The sequence below is a fragment of the Castanea sativa genome, chromosome 8 (genome assembly GCF_040712315.1).
Source record: "Castanea sativa cultivar Marrone di Chiusa Pesio chromosome 8, ASM4071231v1".
In the NCBI taxonomy this organism is placed as follows: Eukaryota; Viridiplantae; Streptophyta; class Magnoliopsida; order Fagales; family Fagaceae; genus Castanea; species Castanea sativa.
In genome coordinates, this window is record NC_134020.1 from 1,795,273 (window position 1) to 1,813,905 (window position 18,633).

Sequence of the window (18,633 nt, forward strand, 5' to 3'; positions counted from 1 at the left end):
ACTTTATTATATACGCAACCCCTTCATAAAATATTCGTAGTAACACAAAGTCATGAATGTAGACTGCCACTTTGTAAATTATTATATCTTATCCTTGAGTACCTGGTTTAATCCTTTAAAGTTATTCATTATATATTTATGAAATCCAATTTCATAAATATATACTTTAGTAATTTCTTACCAAAGTGGTTAGGCTTAACTCTCTGAATAACTGAACCCATTAAACTTATCTCAAGGGAATATTTTATATCTCTATCAAGAGACTATGAATTCCATCTTGAAAATATGTGTTCCATCAAAACTAAATGTGGCTGCCTAACATACTGAGGTTTTGACCGTCACTTTAGATCTCACTCTGATATATCAAAGCAACCTACACCTCATGATCAGGTCCGTTATTCTCTCAGGATTAAGAGTTCATGCAAATAGAATTCGTGAGATTTATTATTCATTTGACAGTCGTTAGGAGAATAATAAATCTCACAGTGTTAGGATTAGTGCCCTTAAATCCTATTGTATGATGTTATGTATGATATTATGTATGACATTGTGTATTGTATGACATGATGTATGACTTAATATTGTGTTTGATAAAGTTATTTTATTATTATCTAAAATAATGGTAACATGAATATGGGACATTATCATATAGTCCATGAGATGCATTGTATGTGATTTATGTGAAAAGTCACAGAAGATGTAAATCACAAGTTCTTTGTAAACTCAGAATTTATAGTTCGTAGTCGGTGATGAAATTGGGCATTTCATCTGCGAAGACTATAACGTGTCAACTAAGATGATTTGTCTTGATCATGGAAGTGGAAACTTCTAGTTGATATGTTGATATGTTTTAAGAGTTAAAACATATTGAACTGGACCGCTGTGAGGTTTATTATTCTCCTAACGACTGTCAAATGAATAATAAATCTCACGACTTCTATTTGCATGAACTCTTAATCCTGAGAGAATAAATGGACCCGATCATGAAGTGTAGGTTGCTTTGATATATCGGAGTGAGACACGAAGTGACGGTCAAAACCTCAGTATGTTGGGCAACCACATTTAGTGTTGATGGAACATATATTCTTAATATGGAATTCATAGTCTCTTGATGGAGATATAAAATATTCCCTTGAGATAAGTTTAATGGTTTCAGTTATTCAGAGAGTTAGGCCTAACCACTTTAGTAAGAAATTACTAAAGTATATATTTGTGAAATTGGATTTCATAAATATATAATGAATAACTTTAAAGAATTAAACCGGGTACTCAAGGATAAGATGTAGTAATTTACAAAGTGGCAGTCTACGTTTATGACTTTGTGTTACTACGAATATTTTATGAAGGAGTTACGTGTTTAATAAAGTCTTGGGATATAATTAATTAATAAGGCCTAGAGTGCAATTATATTTATATAGTGGTATTAAATATAATTAATGGTAACTTTGGACTTGTCAAGAGTTGACGGAAAAGCCCAAGGCCCATTGGAGCTAGTGTCTTATTGGTCCCTTTTGGTCCCACTCCAAGCCACACACTAAAGCCCAATTGGAAAGGCCCAATAGGCCAACCCAATTAGATAATCAGTTAGTTATAAAGGGAGAAACATACAGAATTTTTAATTAGAAGAGATTAGAAAAGAAAAAGAAACGGTGTGTGAGAGAGTGTAAGACACACTTTCATTCTCCCTTGAAAACTGATTGAGAGACCACACATCTTGGGCGTAAAGTGGAATTGGAGTGAAGATTAAAAGTGTTCCCAAGTGCTTCTAATCTTTGTTTTGAATTTCTCCACACCAAGGTACGCCATCTTGTTCTTAAATTCTGAAATTTACATTGTGCACGTTATCAATCATGAATGAAATAGACCCTTGTTCGTCGCTTCCGCTATGAGTTTTGCATGAGATGCAAAACCAGAATGTTCATATGCCATTAACGATTCAAAAATAATTGTCATGTACGGACTGCATTTAGAATCTATGATTGGCAGTTTTTAATTGGCAAGTGCCAAAAACTTTGAATCATTATTGCACCGTTTGACTTTGACTTCATTGCATGGTTAACACGGATTGAATGCAACAGTTATGAAAACCGCCTGGACTTTTATTTCATGAAAACTGTCTTGAGAATTTTCACACGGATTACATGCAATAGCCTTTTTGCATGGTTTGACCACTTTTGTTGCTTTTGAAAAAAAGTGAATCTGTGAGGAAGTTAGTGAATCCGTGAGGATTCTAACTTCCTGACAACTATATATATTATATTATATATATAGTATATTATAATATATATATATAACGTAAAGTAATAATTATATATTATATATGAATTTGTATATTATATTATATATAATATAATATAAATTTTTATATATAATAAGAGTTTTTATTACATTATATATATTTATATATGTTAATGCTAGTTTAATGAAATTTATTCCTAATTAGATTAGGATTATATTTTTTCACGTGTCTAGCATTATTATCATTCTTGATCTTAAAAATCTTTATTTTAAAATATCTAGTAGGAGAGAAATTCAAGGGTTGGATCTCACGGCCTCCATTGTTGATTCATAGTAGTGTGAAATATATACTTTGTCTTTGCCTCGAGCTTAGCATTCCATGCGGAGAGTATTTATTTCATGGTCCTACAAGATTGAATTTCTTGGTTTATAGTGGTTTGATAAACACCTTGTCTTAGCTTCGAGCTTTGCATTCCATGCGGAGGGTGTTTTATCATGGTACTACAAAATAAGCCTGTTAAAGGGATGAAATGTGGTTACACATAATTCTAGACAATGGTATACACTAGACTAAGTATTATAGTATCCTCTATGCTGAGTTCTTACTATTATTACTTAGAGGCTAAATATAAAACGGCATATTATTAGTATTTGATAAGAGTTATTATGATAGTGCTAATAATAAGAATAGTTCTTAATCAATCATAGTATTTTATGTTCACTCTATGCTGAGGGATATTGAATATGAGATTGGGTTGTCGTTGCATATGTTATTTTATGGTTTTATTAAGGTTCCATATAATATGCTTTTATGCTAAATTGATAATGTCCAATTTACTTATTATATTCATGTTTATTATTTTCAGATTTTGTCATGGCATCATTTAGCCCACTTGTTTCTATTCTTAACCAAAACAAACTGACTGGATCCAACTATGTTGATTGGAAAAGAAATTTGGACATTGTTCTTACTGCTGAAGAGCACAAATATGTGCTTACTCAACCATGTCCTAACTTTCCTTCATTAGATGCTCCTCTTGAAAAACAGTATGATATGATCGTTGGCGAGAAATCTAATGAGATGGCCAAGTGCTACATCCTAGCATCCATCTCAAATGTTCAGCATCAAATGCGGGATGTAGAACTTGCTTCGGACATAATGCATAGTTGAAGGAGATGTTTGGTGAGCAAGGCCGTTCTGCAAGGCAAGAAACCATGAGGCAAATTTATAATACCAAAATGGCTAGGAAGTTACGTGAGGGAGCATTGTCTTAGGATGATTGCTAATCCGAACACATTAGAAGTTTTAGGTGCCGACATTGATGGAGAATCCCAAGTGGATATGATACTCCGGTCACTACGAGAATCATTCAAGGAATTCGACTCAATTATAATATGAACAAAAAGATTTATTCTTTGTACGAATTAATGAATGAGTTAATGGCGGCGGAAGGCATCCTTGGTACTTCTAGTGTTGAAGCCAATGTGGGTGAAGCTTCTACTTCTCAACCTAAGTCGAAAGGTAAGGGTAAGAAGAAGAAGAAGAAGGACTTCACTAAGAAAGATGGTAAACAAATTGCCTTAGGAGTTGCCAACAAAGGAAAGAAAACCAAAGGAAAGTGTTTCCATTATGGTGAGAAAGGACATTGGAAGAGGAATTGTCCAACATTCAAGTGCTGCCAAGAATAAAGGTATGAAAAGTTCATTTCTTCTTGAAATATGTTTGGTACGGAATCTAACGATATCCCTGGTGTGTGGATTCAGGTTGTACTAATCATATACGCAATTCTTGGCAGGGTTCCAAGAGACCCAGAAAGTTGAATGAAGGAGAACTATTTCTTACTTTGGCCGATGGGAGCAAGATTCTAGTTGAAGTTGTTGGAGTGTTTAATTTGTGTTTTAAGTCTAGAGTTTTAATATTGGAAGATTTGTTTGTATGTACCTAATGTTCGTAGGAATTTAATTTCTGCAACTTACTTAGGTAAACATGGATATTGTGTTATCCCGAAAGACAATGTTGTAATAAAGAAGGATAAAGTGTTTATCCTGTTTCCGGCAATATTGTAGATGGTCTTTATATTTTAACTCCTGATAAGCATGAATTATACAATTCTGAATTAGATAGTAACTCTCATGTGAAATCATTAAAGAGAAAGTTTCCTTCTACTAGTGATGCATATCTATGGCACTTGTGTTTAGGTCATATTAATTCAAGTAGGATTCAAAGACTAATCAAAGATGGACTTTTACAGCCCATGGACTTTGATGGTTTTCCAGTTTGCGAATCTTGTTTAGAAGGTAAGATGACCAAACGATCTTTTAATGCAAAAGGTAGAAGAGTCCAAGATTTGCTAGAACTAGTACATTCAGATGTATGTGGTCCTATGTCAATCCAAGCAAGAGGTGGCTATGAGTATTTCATTACTTTCACTGATGATTACTCTAGATTTGGTTATGTGTACCTAATGAAAAGGAAGTCCGAAGCCTTTGAAAAGTTCAAAAAGTTTAGGGCTGAAGTTGAGAATCAATTGGGTAAACACATAAAGGCCATTCGATCTGATCGAGGTGGCAAATACCTTCTTGGTGACTTTAAGGATTACTTGACTGAAAATGGGATTATATCCCAATTGACTGCACCTGGAACTCCACAACAAAATGGTGTAGCAGAAAGAAGGAATAGGACTCTTTTAGATATGGTTAGGTCCATGTTGAGTTATTCGACTCTACCAATTTCTTTTTGGGGATATGCCTTAAATACTGCAATGTATCTTCTGAATTTAGTACCTTCGAAGTCTATTCCTCAAACACCTATAGAGTTGTGGAATGGGCGTAAGCCTAGTATGAGACATCTCCACATTTGGGGTTGTCCAACACATGTGTTGAAAGGAAAGTCTGACAAGTTACAGTCTAAAACAGAAGTAGTATTTTTTGTAGGGTATCCAAAAGGAACAGTTGGAGGTTTATTCTATAGTCATAAGGATAATAAAGTGTTTGTTAGCACAAATGCCAAATTCTTGGAAAATGACTATATGAATAATTTTACTCCTAGAAGTAGAGTTGTCTTGGCTGAAATGAATGAACCTGTAGTTGAACAACCAATGGATGAAACTAGGGATGATGTGGCTGTATTAGATACACCACAAGATACTACTCATGAGATGTCTAGTACACAAGTGCCTCGTCGTAGTGGGAGAATTATTCGGCCTCCTATAAGATTCATAGGTTTGGGAGAAACTTATGAGGCTATCTCAGAAGAGGCTGAATCGGATCCTTACACTTATGATGAAGCAATGAATGATATAGATGCACATCATTGGGTCCAAGCTATGAAATCTGAATTGGATTCTATGAATTCAAATCATGTATGGGATCTTGTAAAGGCGCCTAATGGCATTAAACCTGTTGGTTGCAAATGGGTTTATAAGAGAAAGAGAGGGATAGATGGAAAGGTTGAAACCTTTAAAGCAAGACTAGTGGCGAAAGGGTATACACAAAAAAAAGGTATTGATTATGATGAAACTTTTTCGCCAGTAGCCATGCTTAAATCTATCAGAATTCTCTTATCCATTGCTGCTCATTATGATTATGAGATTTGGCAAATGGATGTCAAGACTGCATTTCTTAATGGCAATCTTGAAGAAGAAATATACATGTTGCAACCAGAAGGTTTCATAGCGAAGAACCAAGAGCATTTGGTATGCAAGTTGAATAGGTCCATTTATGGACTTAAACAAGCATCTAGGTCATGGAACATCAGATTTGATCAAGCAATCAAGTCATTTGGTTTTGAACAAAATCTTGATGAACCATGTGTGTACAAAAGACATCGAGACAAAGTAGTAATGTTCCTAGTGCTTTATGTTGATGATATTCTACTCATTGGGAATGATGTAGGGGTAATGTCATCGGTTAAAGTTTGGTTGTCAAGCCAATTTGATATGAAAGAATTGGGTGAGGCTAACTATATTCTAGGGATCAAGCTTTGGCGAGATCGCAAGAATAAGATGTTAGGCTTATCACAAGCTGCATATATAGATAAGGTTCTAGAATGGTTTAGCATGCAAAACTCCAAGAAAGGATTGCTTCCTTTTAGACATGGAGTTCCTCTGTCTGATGACCAAAGGCCTAAGACTCAAGAGGAAGAAAATATGATGAGACAAGTTCCTTATGCTTCTGCAGTGGGAAGTCTCATGTATGCCATGCTTTGTACTAGACCAGATATTCGTTATTCAGTTGGCATGGTCAGCCGATATCAATCAAATCCAGGACCAAAACATTGGCAAGCTGTAAAGCATATTCTCAAGTATCTTAGGAGAACGAGAGATTATATGCTTGTTTACCATAGTGAGGATTTGATTCCCATTGGCTATACAGATTCAGACTTTCAGTCAGATCTAGATTTCAGAAAATCCACTTCAGGATGTGTTTTCACCTTGGGAGGTGGAGCCATAAGTTGGAGGACCGTTAAGCAATCATGTATTGCGAACTCCACCATGGAAGCCGAGTACGTTGCTGCTTGTGAAGCAGCAAAAGAGGCTGTTTGGCTCAAGAAATTCCTTTCTGATCTTGGTGTTGTAAGAATGGAGCAACTTCCCATCACATTGTTTTGCGACAATAGTGAAGCGGTTGCACAATCCAAAGATCCAAGGAATCACAAGAAAGGAAAGCACATTGAGAGGAAGTACCACATCATTCGAGACATTGTTGCTCGTGGAGATGTTGTGGTAGCAAAGATTGAAAGTGCAAATAATCTAGCAGATCCCTTTACCAAAGCCTTGCCTCAAAGGACTTTTGAGTCACATTTGGAGGGAATGGGAGTTAGATTAGTGTACAATAGTCTTTAGGGCAAGTGGGAGATTGTTAGGATTAGTGCCCTTAAATCCTATTGTATGATGCTATGTATGATATTATGTATGACATTGTGTATTGTATGACATGATGTATGACTTAATATTGTGTTTGATAAAGTTATTTTATTATTATCTAAAATAATAGTAACATGAATATGGGACATTATCATATAGTCCATGAGATGCATTGTATGTGATTTATGTGAAAAGTCACAGAAGATGTAAATCACAAGTTCTTTGTAAACTCAGAATTTATAGTTCGTAGTCGGTGATGAAATTGAGCATTTCATCTGCGAAGACTATAACGTGTCAACTAAGATGATTTGTCTTGATCATGGAAGTGGAAACTTCTAGTTGATATGTTGATATGTTTTAAGAGTTAAAACATATTGAATCGGACATTGTGAGGTTTATTATTCTCCTAACGACTGTCAAATGAATAATAAATCTCACGACTTCTATTTGCATGAACTCTTAATCCTGAGAGAATAATGGACCTGATCATGAAGTGTAGGTTGCTTTGATATATCAGGAGTGAGACTTGAAGTGACGGTCAAAACCTCAGTATGTTGGGCAGCCACATTTAGTGTTGATGGAACATATATTCTTAATATGGAATTCATAGTCTCTTGATGGAGATATAAAATATTCCCTTGAGATAAGTTTAATGGTTTCAGTTATTCAGAGAGTTAGGCCTAACCACTTTAGTAAGAAATTACTAAAGTATATATTTGTGAAATTGGATTTCATAAATATATAATGAATAACTTTAAAGAATTAAACCGGGTACTCAAGGATAAGATGTAGTAATTTACAAAGTGGCAGTCTACGTTTATGACTTTGTGTTACTACGAATATTTTATGAAGGGGTTACGTGTTTAATAAAGTCTTGGGATATAATTAATTAATAAGGCCTAGAGTGTAATTATATTTATATAGTGGTATTAAATATAATTAATGGTAACTTTGGACTTGTCAAGAGTTGACGGAAAAGCCCAAGGTCCATTGGAGCTAGTGTCTTATTGGTCCCTTTTGGTCCCACTCTAAGCCACACACTAAAGCCCAATTGGAAAGGCCCAATAGGCCAACCCAATTAGATAATCAGTTAGTTATAAAGGGAGAAACATACAGAATTTTTAATTAGAAGAGATTAGAAAAGAAAAAGAAACGGTGTGTGAGAGAGTGTAAGACACACTTTCATTCTCCCTTGAAAACTGATTGAGAGACCACACATCTTGGGCGTAAAGTGGAATTGGAGTGAAGATTAAAAGTGTTCCCAAGTGCTTCTAATCTTTGTTTTGAATTTCTCCACACCAAGGTACGCCATCTTGTTCTTAAATTTTGAAATTTACATTGTGCACGTTATCAATCATGAATGAAATAGACCCTTGTTCGTCGCTTCCGCTATGGGTTTTGCATGAGATGCAAAACCAGAATTTTTCCTTCACACAGCGGTCCAGTTCAATATGTCTTAACTTTTAAAACATATCAACATATCAACTAGAAGTCTCAACTTCTATGATCAAGACAAATCATCTTAGTTGATATGTTATAGTCTTCACAAATGAAATGCCCAATTTCATCACCGACTACGAACTATAAAATTCTTAGTGTACAAAGAACTTGTGACTTATATCTTCTGTGACTAAATCACATAAATCACATACTATGCATCTCATGGACTATATGATAATGTCTCAATATTCATGTTACCATTATTTTAGATAATAATAAAACAACTTTATTAATCACAATATTAAGTCATACACAATGTCATACATAATATCATACAATAGGATTTAAGGGCACAAATCCTAACATCACCATCTGCATTTAATTGAGTAATTCTATCCCTTGTTATTTGATACTTTCGTAGCTGATTCTCCATGCCTGCCCACATTACCATAGCCTTCAAGTTTTTATTCCCAATTTTTTGATTGAAATTGCTAGCGACATGGTGAAGGTAAAAACGATGATGCCAACGTGCCGATTCACATATAACCCGTATCGCTGACATTATACCAGGGTGGCGATCAGATTTGACACATAACTCATCTCGATTAGTGACATTATTCTAAATACAACTAAAAAACCAATACCAGCTATCATCAGATTCCTCCTCCACAATGGCAAAAGCAAGTGGAACAAGTCTATTGTCACCATCCCAAGTTGATGCAATCAATAACTTACCTCTGTACTTACCATATAGGAAAGTTCCATCTATACTAATCACTGGCCTAATATGTTGAAAACCATCAATTGATGGTCCAAAAACCCAGAACACTCTCTCGAATATGGCACAGCCTGACATAGTAGCAGGTACCGTTCTCCAAATAACCTTGCTACCCGGGTTTGAATCAGTCAAAGCTTTCAACCATTTTGGCAATAATTGGTAAAATTTGTCCCAATCACCAAATGCTCTACCAATTGCCTTCTGTTTCGCCTCCCACACCTTAAAATAAGAAGGCCGGTATTCGTACTTATTGTAAAGACTCTGTTGAAGCGAAGAAATCCTTATGTTTGGATCATCTTTGACAATATCCCTCAACTCTTTCTCAATAATATGGATGTCTAATTGCTCGTGATCTTGTGTGAGCGTGGACTCCGTACATGTGTGTGGACCATTGTATTTCCTAACCTCAAAGAACCCATGCGTAGCCCGGAAGCATGCTCGAAGATGCTAAGAACAATTTTTGCAACGTACAGACCAACATGCTCGATCTGACTTTTTTACACTAAATGTTTGGTTCCTCTTGATGTGATATTGTTTAACAGCAGCTTGTAGTTCATCCTTATCAGCAGAAATCAATCCCACATAAAACTCTTAGGTAGGGTCCCAAGTACTCTGAATGGGCTTTTCAAATGGTGGGGTTGGATCAATCATATTATCCCACGTGTTCTATGAAAAGCTTAGTGATGAAGGTTGATGGAACGCCATTGCTGGACTGCTTTCATGATTAGGTTCATTGGGAAGCTCCTGTTCATCTCCAACATCATCAAGGACCTTGTCGTTATCAAGTTGTTCATTACTATCTATGGCCCGTATCCTTTTTGATAATGTATGGACTGCATTTTCAGTAGTAGCAGCTATGCGGTGTGTATCATTGGGATCATTAGCAGCTCATTAAATGGCGGTTTGGTCATATTGAGCTTCAAACTCTGGTGCAATATGCTCAGTTAGGTTATCATAGTCAACATCATTGGTGTTCATTGGCCGATAAGGAGCATGTTGGTCCTCAGTTGCAACATGGGTATATGAAGCATGATAGTCAGCACCACCAATGTTGATTGGGGAACGAACCAAATCTTCAGAATAATGACCAATATGAGTGGCATATGGATCATGAAAGTGCCCGCCATGTGAATAACTAAATGGTGCACTCAATCCTTCGTTGGCATATCGAATGGGAAAAACATCTCGGTGGCTTCTTATGGGCTTTACACCCACGTACAACTCTGCACCTACAAAACCATATTGGCAGTAACATATCGAATATTGCATTGACACCATTATCATCTTCTACCAAAACTTGTTGGTAATTCACAGGATGTGGATGACATTGAAAAGGAAATTTTTACCAAATAGTAAGTTTTGAATCTTCTCTGTTTATATGAAGCGTGGATGCTACTCTATCACATAGATCTTCAAATGTCACACCCCTGCTTAATGGAAGCATAGAAGGAGGTGGGCCTTGGTAATAAACCCCATTTTCTCCATGTTTAATTATTCCATCGGAATGGATGAGAAAAATGAACAACTTTTCTACAATTCACACTAAAACATAAAAGTAGTATTAATATATTAACACTGCACAACCATTAAAATGCAATACAAGAAGGTAATCTATTAAAAATATTCAATGTTTAAATAGCTAGAGTTAAGAGAATTCTATTAAAGAGGATTGGTTCATTGATAATTTATTATTGTCCATCATAGTAGTTAAAATTATTTAGAATGATCTGTTATGGTTACGTAAATTATTTTATGTAGCTCTTCATTTTGCTTCTTCTAAAATAAGACAGACTATATTTCTCATGCATTATTACGATAATAGATAAATATTTCTAATATCGTATAATTTTTGTTATTATTATTATAACTAAAACTTAGATTTTTGATTTAGGGACATATACTAACTTTTTTTTTTTTTGGTTTTCTTATAGCATACATGTATATTTTAGGCTAACAAAGTAAGAATTTCTTTAAGAAAAATTTATGTCAATTTTGAAATTTATTTTTGCTATATGAAATTTTAGGCAAGACCCATAATTTAAAATATATCATACAAATCAGTTCTTGTTGCAAAACACATAATACAAAAACAAGATTTTCATGAACAAATAATTTAACAAAAACAAAATTTTCATGCTTAGCTATGCCCCTAAAACATATCAACATGAATATTATAAAAAGAAAATTAACTACTTAAAGAGATGTAACTCACCTTGTAAAATGATAAACACGGATAGGTATTTGCAAGTGTTGTTCCTTATAGTTGTTTGTAGAATGTATGGCACGCATGAATTCAAAATGGTTGATAAAATTATGAGGGGAATAAGAGTGAAGAAGAAGGCTGATAGAATTTTTAGGGGGAAAAGAGTGGAAAATAAGAAATGTGGAAACTAAAGTAATATTGGTGCTGTTTAAATAAGATGCAAGTTTCGTATAAGTTAAATTCTTAGATTTTAAACTGTACTAATAGAAATTGACCAAATACAACAAGGATCATATTTGCAAAAAATCTCAAAGTGTCTTTGTTTTTTTTTTTTTGTTTACAGTACACATCAATCATTTATAAATCTTTGCAAATCCTGCAAAGAATCTTTGCAAAATCCTCAGTTTTTTTTTTTGTTTTTGTTTACACTGTGCACATCAATCATTTTTTCTTCCATAAATTTCTCCCATGCATGGATAAGAATCTGAATAAGAACATCTATGTACTTTAAACTGTACTAATAAAAATATACCAAATACAACAGAGTCTGCAAAAAAACAAAACGCCAAAAAGATCAACTTTGTGAGGAGATTTCAGGCAGGGCACTTGCCTTTTATTAGAAAGAGGAGAAATAAAAAGACAAAAAACAATCACTTGTCACGGGGAGGAGGGATAAAAAGTAAAAAGAATATCTGAAACCAAATTTTAGGCGTGATATGGTTTTATTGGGAAGGATGAATGGAATCATTTCAGGCAAAAAATAAGCATGGGAGGAAGAGGTGAATATTTTCGCAACAAATTATAAGTGGCAGGTTGTTACTAGTTGTTAGTGTTAGGGCAAGTATCTTAGCGTTAGGTTCAAATTTGAACCAGTAACAACTAACCACCTATGATTTATTGTAAAAATAAAAATGTTGTGGACGTTTTTTTTTCTTCAAAGAATCTCTACAAAAATCTCAGTTTTTTTTTTAATTTTTTTTATTTACGGTACACATCAATCATTTTTTTTCTTCTATAACTTTCTTTCATGTAAGTTTTAGAATTTATGTACTTTGAATAAGAATCAAATGGTACTTGAATTTGTTTCAGACAGACGGATAAGAATCAAACACTCAGCGTACTTGAGTTTGTCATTTTTTCCCTCTATTTCGGTAATGCCATTGCCACAATTGATTTTCCTTTTTTTAATTTTTTCCCATTTTCGGTAATGGCATTACCACAATTTTTTTTTCTCTTTCCCCCTATTTCGGCCTATTTCGGCAATACCATTGCCACAAATTTTTTTTTTCTCTTTCACCCTATTTTGGCAATACCATTGCACAATTCTCTCTCTCTCTTTTTTCCCCCCTATATATTGCCACAATTTTTTTTTTCTTTTCCCCCTATTTCGGCAATACCATTGCCACAATTATCTTTTCTTTTTTTTTCCCTATTTCGGCAATACCATTGCCATAATTCTCTCTCTCTCTCTCTCTCTCTCTCTCTCTCTCTCTCTCTCTCTCTCTCTCTCTTTTAACTTTTTCCCTCCATTTTCGGCAATGGGATTGCCACAAAACTTTTTTTTTTTTGGCACTTGCGCACGGGCATTGGGCACTCATTCACTCGGGTAGAGGCTGGGCAGAAGGAATTTCGGTAACAGTGTTGCCGAAATTCCAAAATTTCTCTCTCCTACTTTTTCCTTTTCTCTCTCATACTTTTCTTAGAATTTCGGCAACGGTGTTGCCGAAATTCACTCTCTCTCCTCATTCCTCGAAATAACTTAGAACAGTGCCTATAATCACAAAAAACTCCATTTTTTGTAATATTTACCCAAAAGACTCCACAAACGTTCCTAGGACGATGATTACTGAAACTCCAATGGACTCAGCTTCGACAAATCATGAGAAGGATACTGAAGCAACAGATTTTACGGGTAGTAATAATGAAAGGCGAAACAGAACAAATCTAGTGCAGTTGGGGAGTTATGGGTAGCAAAATTTTTGGGAAGGATTTTAATGATACATAACGGGATATTGATATGGAGTAACAAAAGTTTGACAGCGAGGCAGGCAAAAATCACGGAGGGGGAATTTTAAATGTTAGGGCAAAGAATGTAGACTCTGACTTGGAAGTGATTAATGAGAATCCTGCCTCATCTCTCCAACCCTCGGTTTTAAGTGGGCATGTACACCAGCACGCTTCCCTTTATAGCCCTGCTACTACCTGGAGTATCCGTGGTTCGGTAACAAAAACCTGTGACCAAATAGCCAGAACATGGAAAAGAATCACAAGTTCGACAAAAGAGGGTGAGGATGTGCTGAGTGTTCCTCTGCCTCTGAAATGGCCCTTTGCTGTAGATGATTGCTTTGACATACCAAGGAAAAAAAAGAGTGGTTGTTCAATATGATCAGGTGTGAAGGGGAATAAAAATGAATGTGAAGGATCTATTTGAACAGATGTGACGGTATAAGGATGTCGTATCCAAGGAACACTAACCCACAGTGGACGAACGCAAGCAGGGCACGTAGAAGTCATCTTTCCAGATTTGGCCCCAAAGGATTCCTAAATGAAATTGACTTGCGTCTCACGTTAGGTCTGATGTGGCTTTGCTTAATCCCCACACAAGTGTGTATAAAGAGAGTTCTTGCGTCACACGCTTAAACTTAATCAAGAGACTACAATAAGGAAAAGAACTCTAGGGGACATGCAAAGTCAAAGAGGTTCTATCCCAGAAGGAAAGGAATTCATGGCCAAGGCATGGATGTTAACCCTACACTACTATAAATACCCCAAGACCCTCACAAGTCAAGGTTCGCATTATTTACTCAACTCTGGCACTCTAGGTTTGTAAAAAAAAAAAGTTCTAACTTGACCTTCGAAGGGTTTGTGGTCGGCACCACACCGGTGCTCTCTGTTAGGTCATCTCTTTTCGTTTTGTAGGTATTGTTCCGATCTGAGAGAGCATGTAGCTTATTGGTAATTTTTTGGCATCATCAGTTGGCGCCATTTATGGGAACAGTGAGTAATCAGCCTTTGTTTTATCCTTGAGACAAAGAGCTGCATGGTACTCACTTGATCGATGGCAACAACCAACAATCAGGGCGACAAACCGCACACCATGGCCTTGGAGAGGCAAGTCCAAATGCTCGCAGCAGCGGTCGAACGCCTGACCAAGCAAAATCATGATTTGGAGGAGCAGTTGCGGCAAAGGAATGCGCACCTTGGCACACAGGAGGAAGACCAGGATGGGACAAGTGCTAAGAGGAGGAATCAGGAAGGACTCAAGGGTACCTAAGCCCCGAGCAGACCGGAGAGGCAGGAAACCAACCAACCATCTGTCTCGGATACTCTCCCTCCTCACATAGCCGCGGAGATGCAGATGATGAGGGAACGGATGGATGTGATGATGAATGACCTCAGAGGATGAGTATCCAGCGAACTGATTCACCTTTCATAGCACTCGTTAGTTCATTCCCCTTTCCCCCAAAGTTTCGCATGCCTCAGGTGGAGAGTTATGATGAGTCCAAGGACCCTTTAGACCACCTAGAATCTTTCAAGACCATAATGCACCTCCAGGGCGTGCCGGATGAGATCATGTGTAGGGCCTTCCCCACCACGATGAAGGGACCTGCGAGGATATGGTATAGTAGACTAACGCCCAATTTGATTAGCACTTTCAAGGAGTTAGGCGCTCAATTCATGTCACACTTTATCGGGGGTCACCGATACAAGAAATCCATAGCCTGTTTGATGAGCATTAAGCAATGAGAAGACGAGATGCTAAGGTCATACATATCTCGCTTCAAAAAGGAGGCTCTCTCGATAGACGAGGCGAACGACAAGATACTAATGGCTACGTTCACAAACGGGCTACGAAAGGGTAAGTTCTTATTTTCCTTATATAAGAATGACCCGAGACCATGTTGGATGTGCTTTACAGGGTGACCAAGTACATGAACGCGGAAGATGCGCTACTAGTCCGAGAAGAAAAGCTAAGAAAAAGGGAAATATAGGAAGACGTGTAATCGGATAGAGGACGGAAGATGGCTAGAACAGGAGAACGACAGGAAGAGTGGAGATCCAAACCACTCGCAGGAAGATTCACAAACTTCACCCCCCTTATATCCCCGATCGACCAAGTATTGATGCAGATCAAGGATGAAGGAGCCCTGACGTTTCCAGAAAAACTGAAAGGAGATCCTAACAAAAGGCCAAATGACAAGTATTGCCGTTTTCATCATGATCATGGCCACGATACTGCGGACTACTATGACTTAAAGCAGTAGATAGAAGCTCTTATTAGGCAGGGAAGGCTACAGGGGTTCATTAGCAAGGAAAGGACTGATCAACTATAGGAACAGGCCCCTTGACGAGGGAACGAACGTCCCAGACCACCAATAGGAGACATAAGGATGATTGTAGGGGGCACCGCATCAGCAGGGTCATCTAGAAAGGCCCACAAAACATATTTACGGATGGTTCAAAGCATCTAGTTGACAAGCTTCTCACAAAAAATGGCGTGAATTGATAACCCTAGCATTAGGTTCTCGGAAAAGGATGCATGACGCCTTCACCACCCACATGACGACGCACTTGTCGTCAGCATACGGACAGGGGACTACAATATGCATCGAGTTTTGGTTGACAAAGGAAGCTCGACTGATATCCTTTACTACCCCGCATTCCAGCAAATGGGGATTAATAGAGAATGACTGGTTCCAACAAATGCACCACTCGTTGGCTTCGGAGGGAGAAGGGTCTACCTTTTAGGCATCGTTACATTGTCTGTGACGGTGGGAGATTACCCCCAGCAGATCACCAAGGATGTGATTTTTCTTGTGGTCGACTGCTCATCTGCCTACAACGCTATCCTCGGACGACCTACCCTCAACGCGTGGAAGACTGTAACCTCGACCTACCATTTGATGGTCAAGTTCCCTACTGAATACGAAATTGGAGAGCTGCACTGAAATCAGGTAGCCGCGCGAGAATGCTACGTGGCCATGATGGAGACGGATGACCACCTACCAAGGATGAACATCGAGGAGTAGCGGACGGTAGCAGAATTGGAGGAAGAGTTAGAAGAAGTACACCTCAATGACTCTAGGCCCAAAAGAACCACAGGAATCAGTACCTTGGCCAGTAAAGCAGTCCGGCAAGCACTTGCAAAGTTCCTTAAGAAAAACCAAGATGTTTTTGCATGGATTCACAAGGACATGCCAGGGATCGGGTCAGTCATGACCCACAAGTTGAACGTATCACCCTCATTCTCTCCTGTCCAACAGAAGAAGTGAGTGTTCGCCACTAAATGAGATCGAGCCATAGCCGAGGAAGTACAGAAGTTATAGGAAGCAGACTTCATACGTGAAGTGTACTACCCGAATTGGTTGGCCAACATGGTAATGGTTAAGAAGGTCAATGGGAAGTGGAGAATGTGTGTTGACTTCATGGATTTGAATAGGGCTTGCCCTAAGGATAGTTACCCACTCCCGCGTATTGATACCTTGGTTGATTCCATGGCAAGACATGAACTCTTGAGCTTCATGGATGCATTCTTCAGCTATAACCAGATTAAATTGGACGAAGTTGATCAAGAGAAAACCTCATTCGTAACAAGTCAGGGGCTTTTCTGCTATAAAGTAATGCCCTTCGGACTTAAGAATGTAGGAGCCACATATCAGAGATTGATGAACAAGATGTTCGAACACCAGATTGGGAGAAACATACAGGTTTACGTAGACGACGTGCTGGTGAAAAGCATTCGGGAGTTCGATCACATGAGCGACCTCCAGGAGACTTTCGACACTCTTTGGTCATACAAAATGAAGCTGAATCCGAGCAAGTGTGCGTTCGAGGTAATCGCAGGAAAGTTCTTGGGATTTATGGTGTCCCAAAGGGGCATCGAGGTCAACCCAGAGAAGGTGAAGGCGATAATAGAACTAGTTGCTCCAAAGACGATAAAGGAAGTGTAAAGTCTTTATGGCAAGATAGCAGCCTTGGATAGATTCGTATCAAGAGCAACAGACAAATGTCTCCCTTTCTTTCGTACGCTGAGAAGATCATTTGAATGGACGGATGAGTGCCAAAAGGCATTTGAAGATTTAAAGGCATATCTCTTAGCTCCATCGTTACCCAGCCTATCCACGCCAGGGGAAGAATTGTTCCTATACCTTGCCGTCTCCTCAGCAGCCGTCAGTGCGGCTCTTATTAGAGAGGAAGATAAGGTACAAAGGCCCGTGTATTTTATAAGCCGAGCACTGAGGGGAGCAGAAGAGAGGTACCCTCAGATGGAAAAGCTTGCCTTCGCATTAGTGACTGCGGCACGGAAACTCAAACCATACTTTCAAGCACATACCATAAATGTCCTAATAGATAAAACCTTACAAAGAGCAATGAGTAGTCCTGAAACTGCCGGGCGGATGGCATTATGGGTGGTCGAGCTGAGTGAGTTCGATATTCGGTACCAACCACGAGCGGCTATGAAGGGACAGATATTAGCAGACTTCATCGCTGAGTTCACTATCAAGAAAGACCAGGGGACAGAGGAGACTCCCGTGTGGAGAATCCACATGGACGGATCTCCCAATATACATGCTAGAGGGGCAAGAGTAGTACTCTACACCCCAGAAGGAGATAAGATCGAATGCATGATCCATCTGGACTTCCATGCCACCAATAACGAAGCGAAATACGAAGCCTTAATAACAGGACAAGACCTCGCAATAGCTGCAGGAGCTAAGAGTGTGGTTGTATACTCCAATTCTTAAATCGTGATTAGTTAGGTTAATAAAAGCTACAACTGCAAGAATGAAAGGATGAAGAGGTATCTCAAAGAAGTGAAGGGTCGAACAAGTTACCTCCAGATCAAGATAGTTCAAATCCCAAGGGAAGAGAACCAAGATGCCAACCGATTAGCAAAAGCAGCTTTCGCAGAACAAATGATCGTCCCTGACCAGGTATTGTCCTTCGTTCAACCTTCATCTCTGATAGATGTCACTGGCGTGCAGGAGGTAAGCAATGAGCATTGTTGGATGACTCCAATCGCCGCATATCTAAAAGACAGCAAACTGCTAGACGACAAAGACGCCGTAAGAAAGTTGAAGGTTAAAACTGCCCGGTTTGTTTTGATT

General features: G+C 37.9%; 1 protein-coding gene across 1 annotated transcript; it reads left to right on the forward strand.

Moving 5' to 3' along the window:
- Positions 1–14,582: 14,582 nt before the first annotated feature.
- On the forward strand, positions 14,583–18,270 carry LOC142607615 (uncharacterized). Its single transcript, XM_075779165.1, has 2 exons — positions 14,583–14,790; positions 17,624–18,270. Exons 1-2 carry the CDS (start codon positions 14,583–14,585, stop codon positions 18,268–18,270), a joined length of 855 nt encoding a protein of 284 aa, XP_075635280.1.
- The last annotated feature ends 363 nt before the right edge of the window (positions 18,271–18,633 follow it).

Bases quoted from the DNA above. Each gene is read 5' to 3' on its own strand.
- LOC142607615 (XM_075779165.1), top strand. From the start codon at position 14,583: ATGGCAACAACCAACAATCAGGGCGACAAACCGCACACCATGGCCTTG. The intron at 14,791-17,623 runs GTACCTAAGCCC...CATATCTCTTAG, and splicing joins GAATCAGGAAGGACTCAAGG to CTCCATCGTTACCCAGCCTA.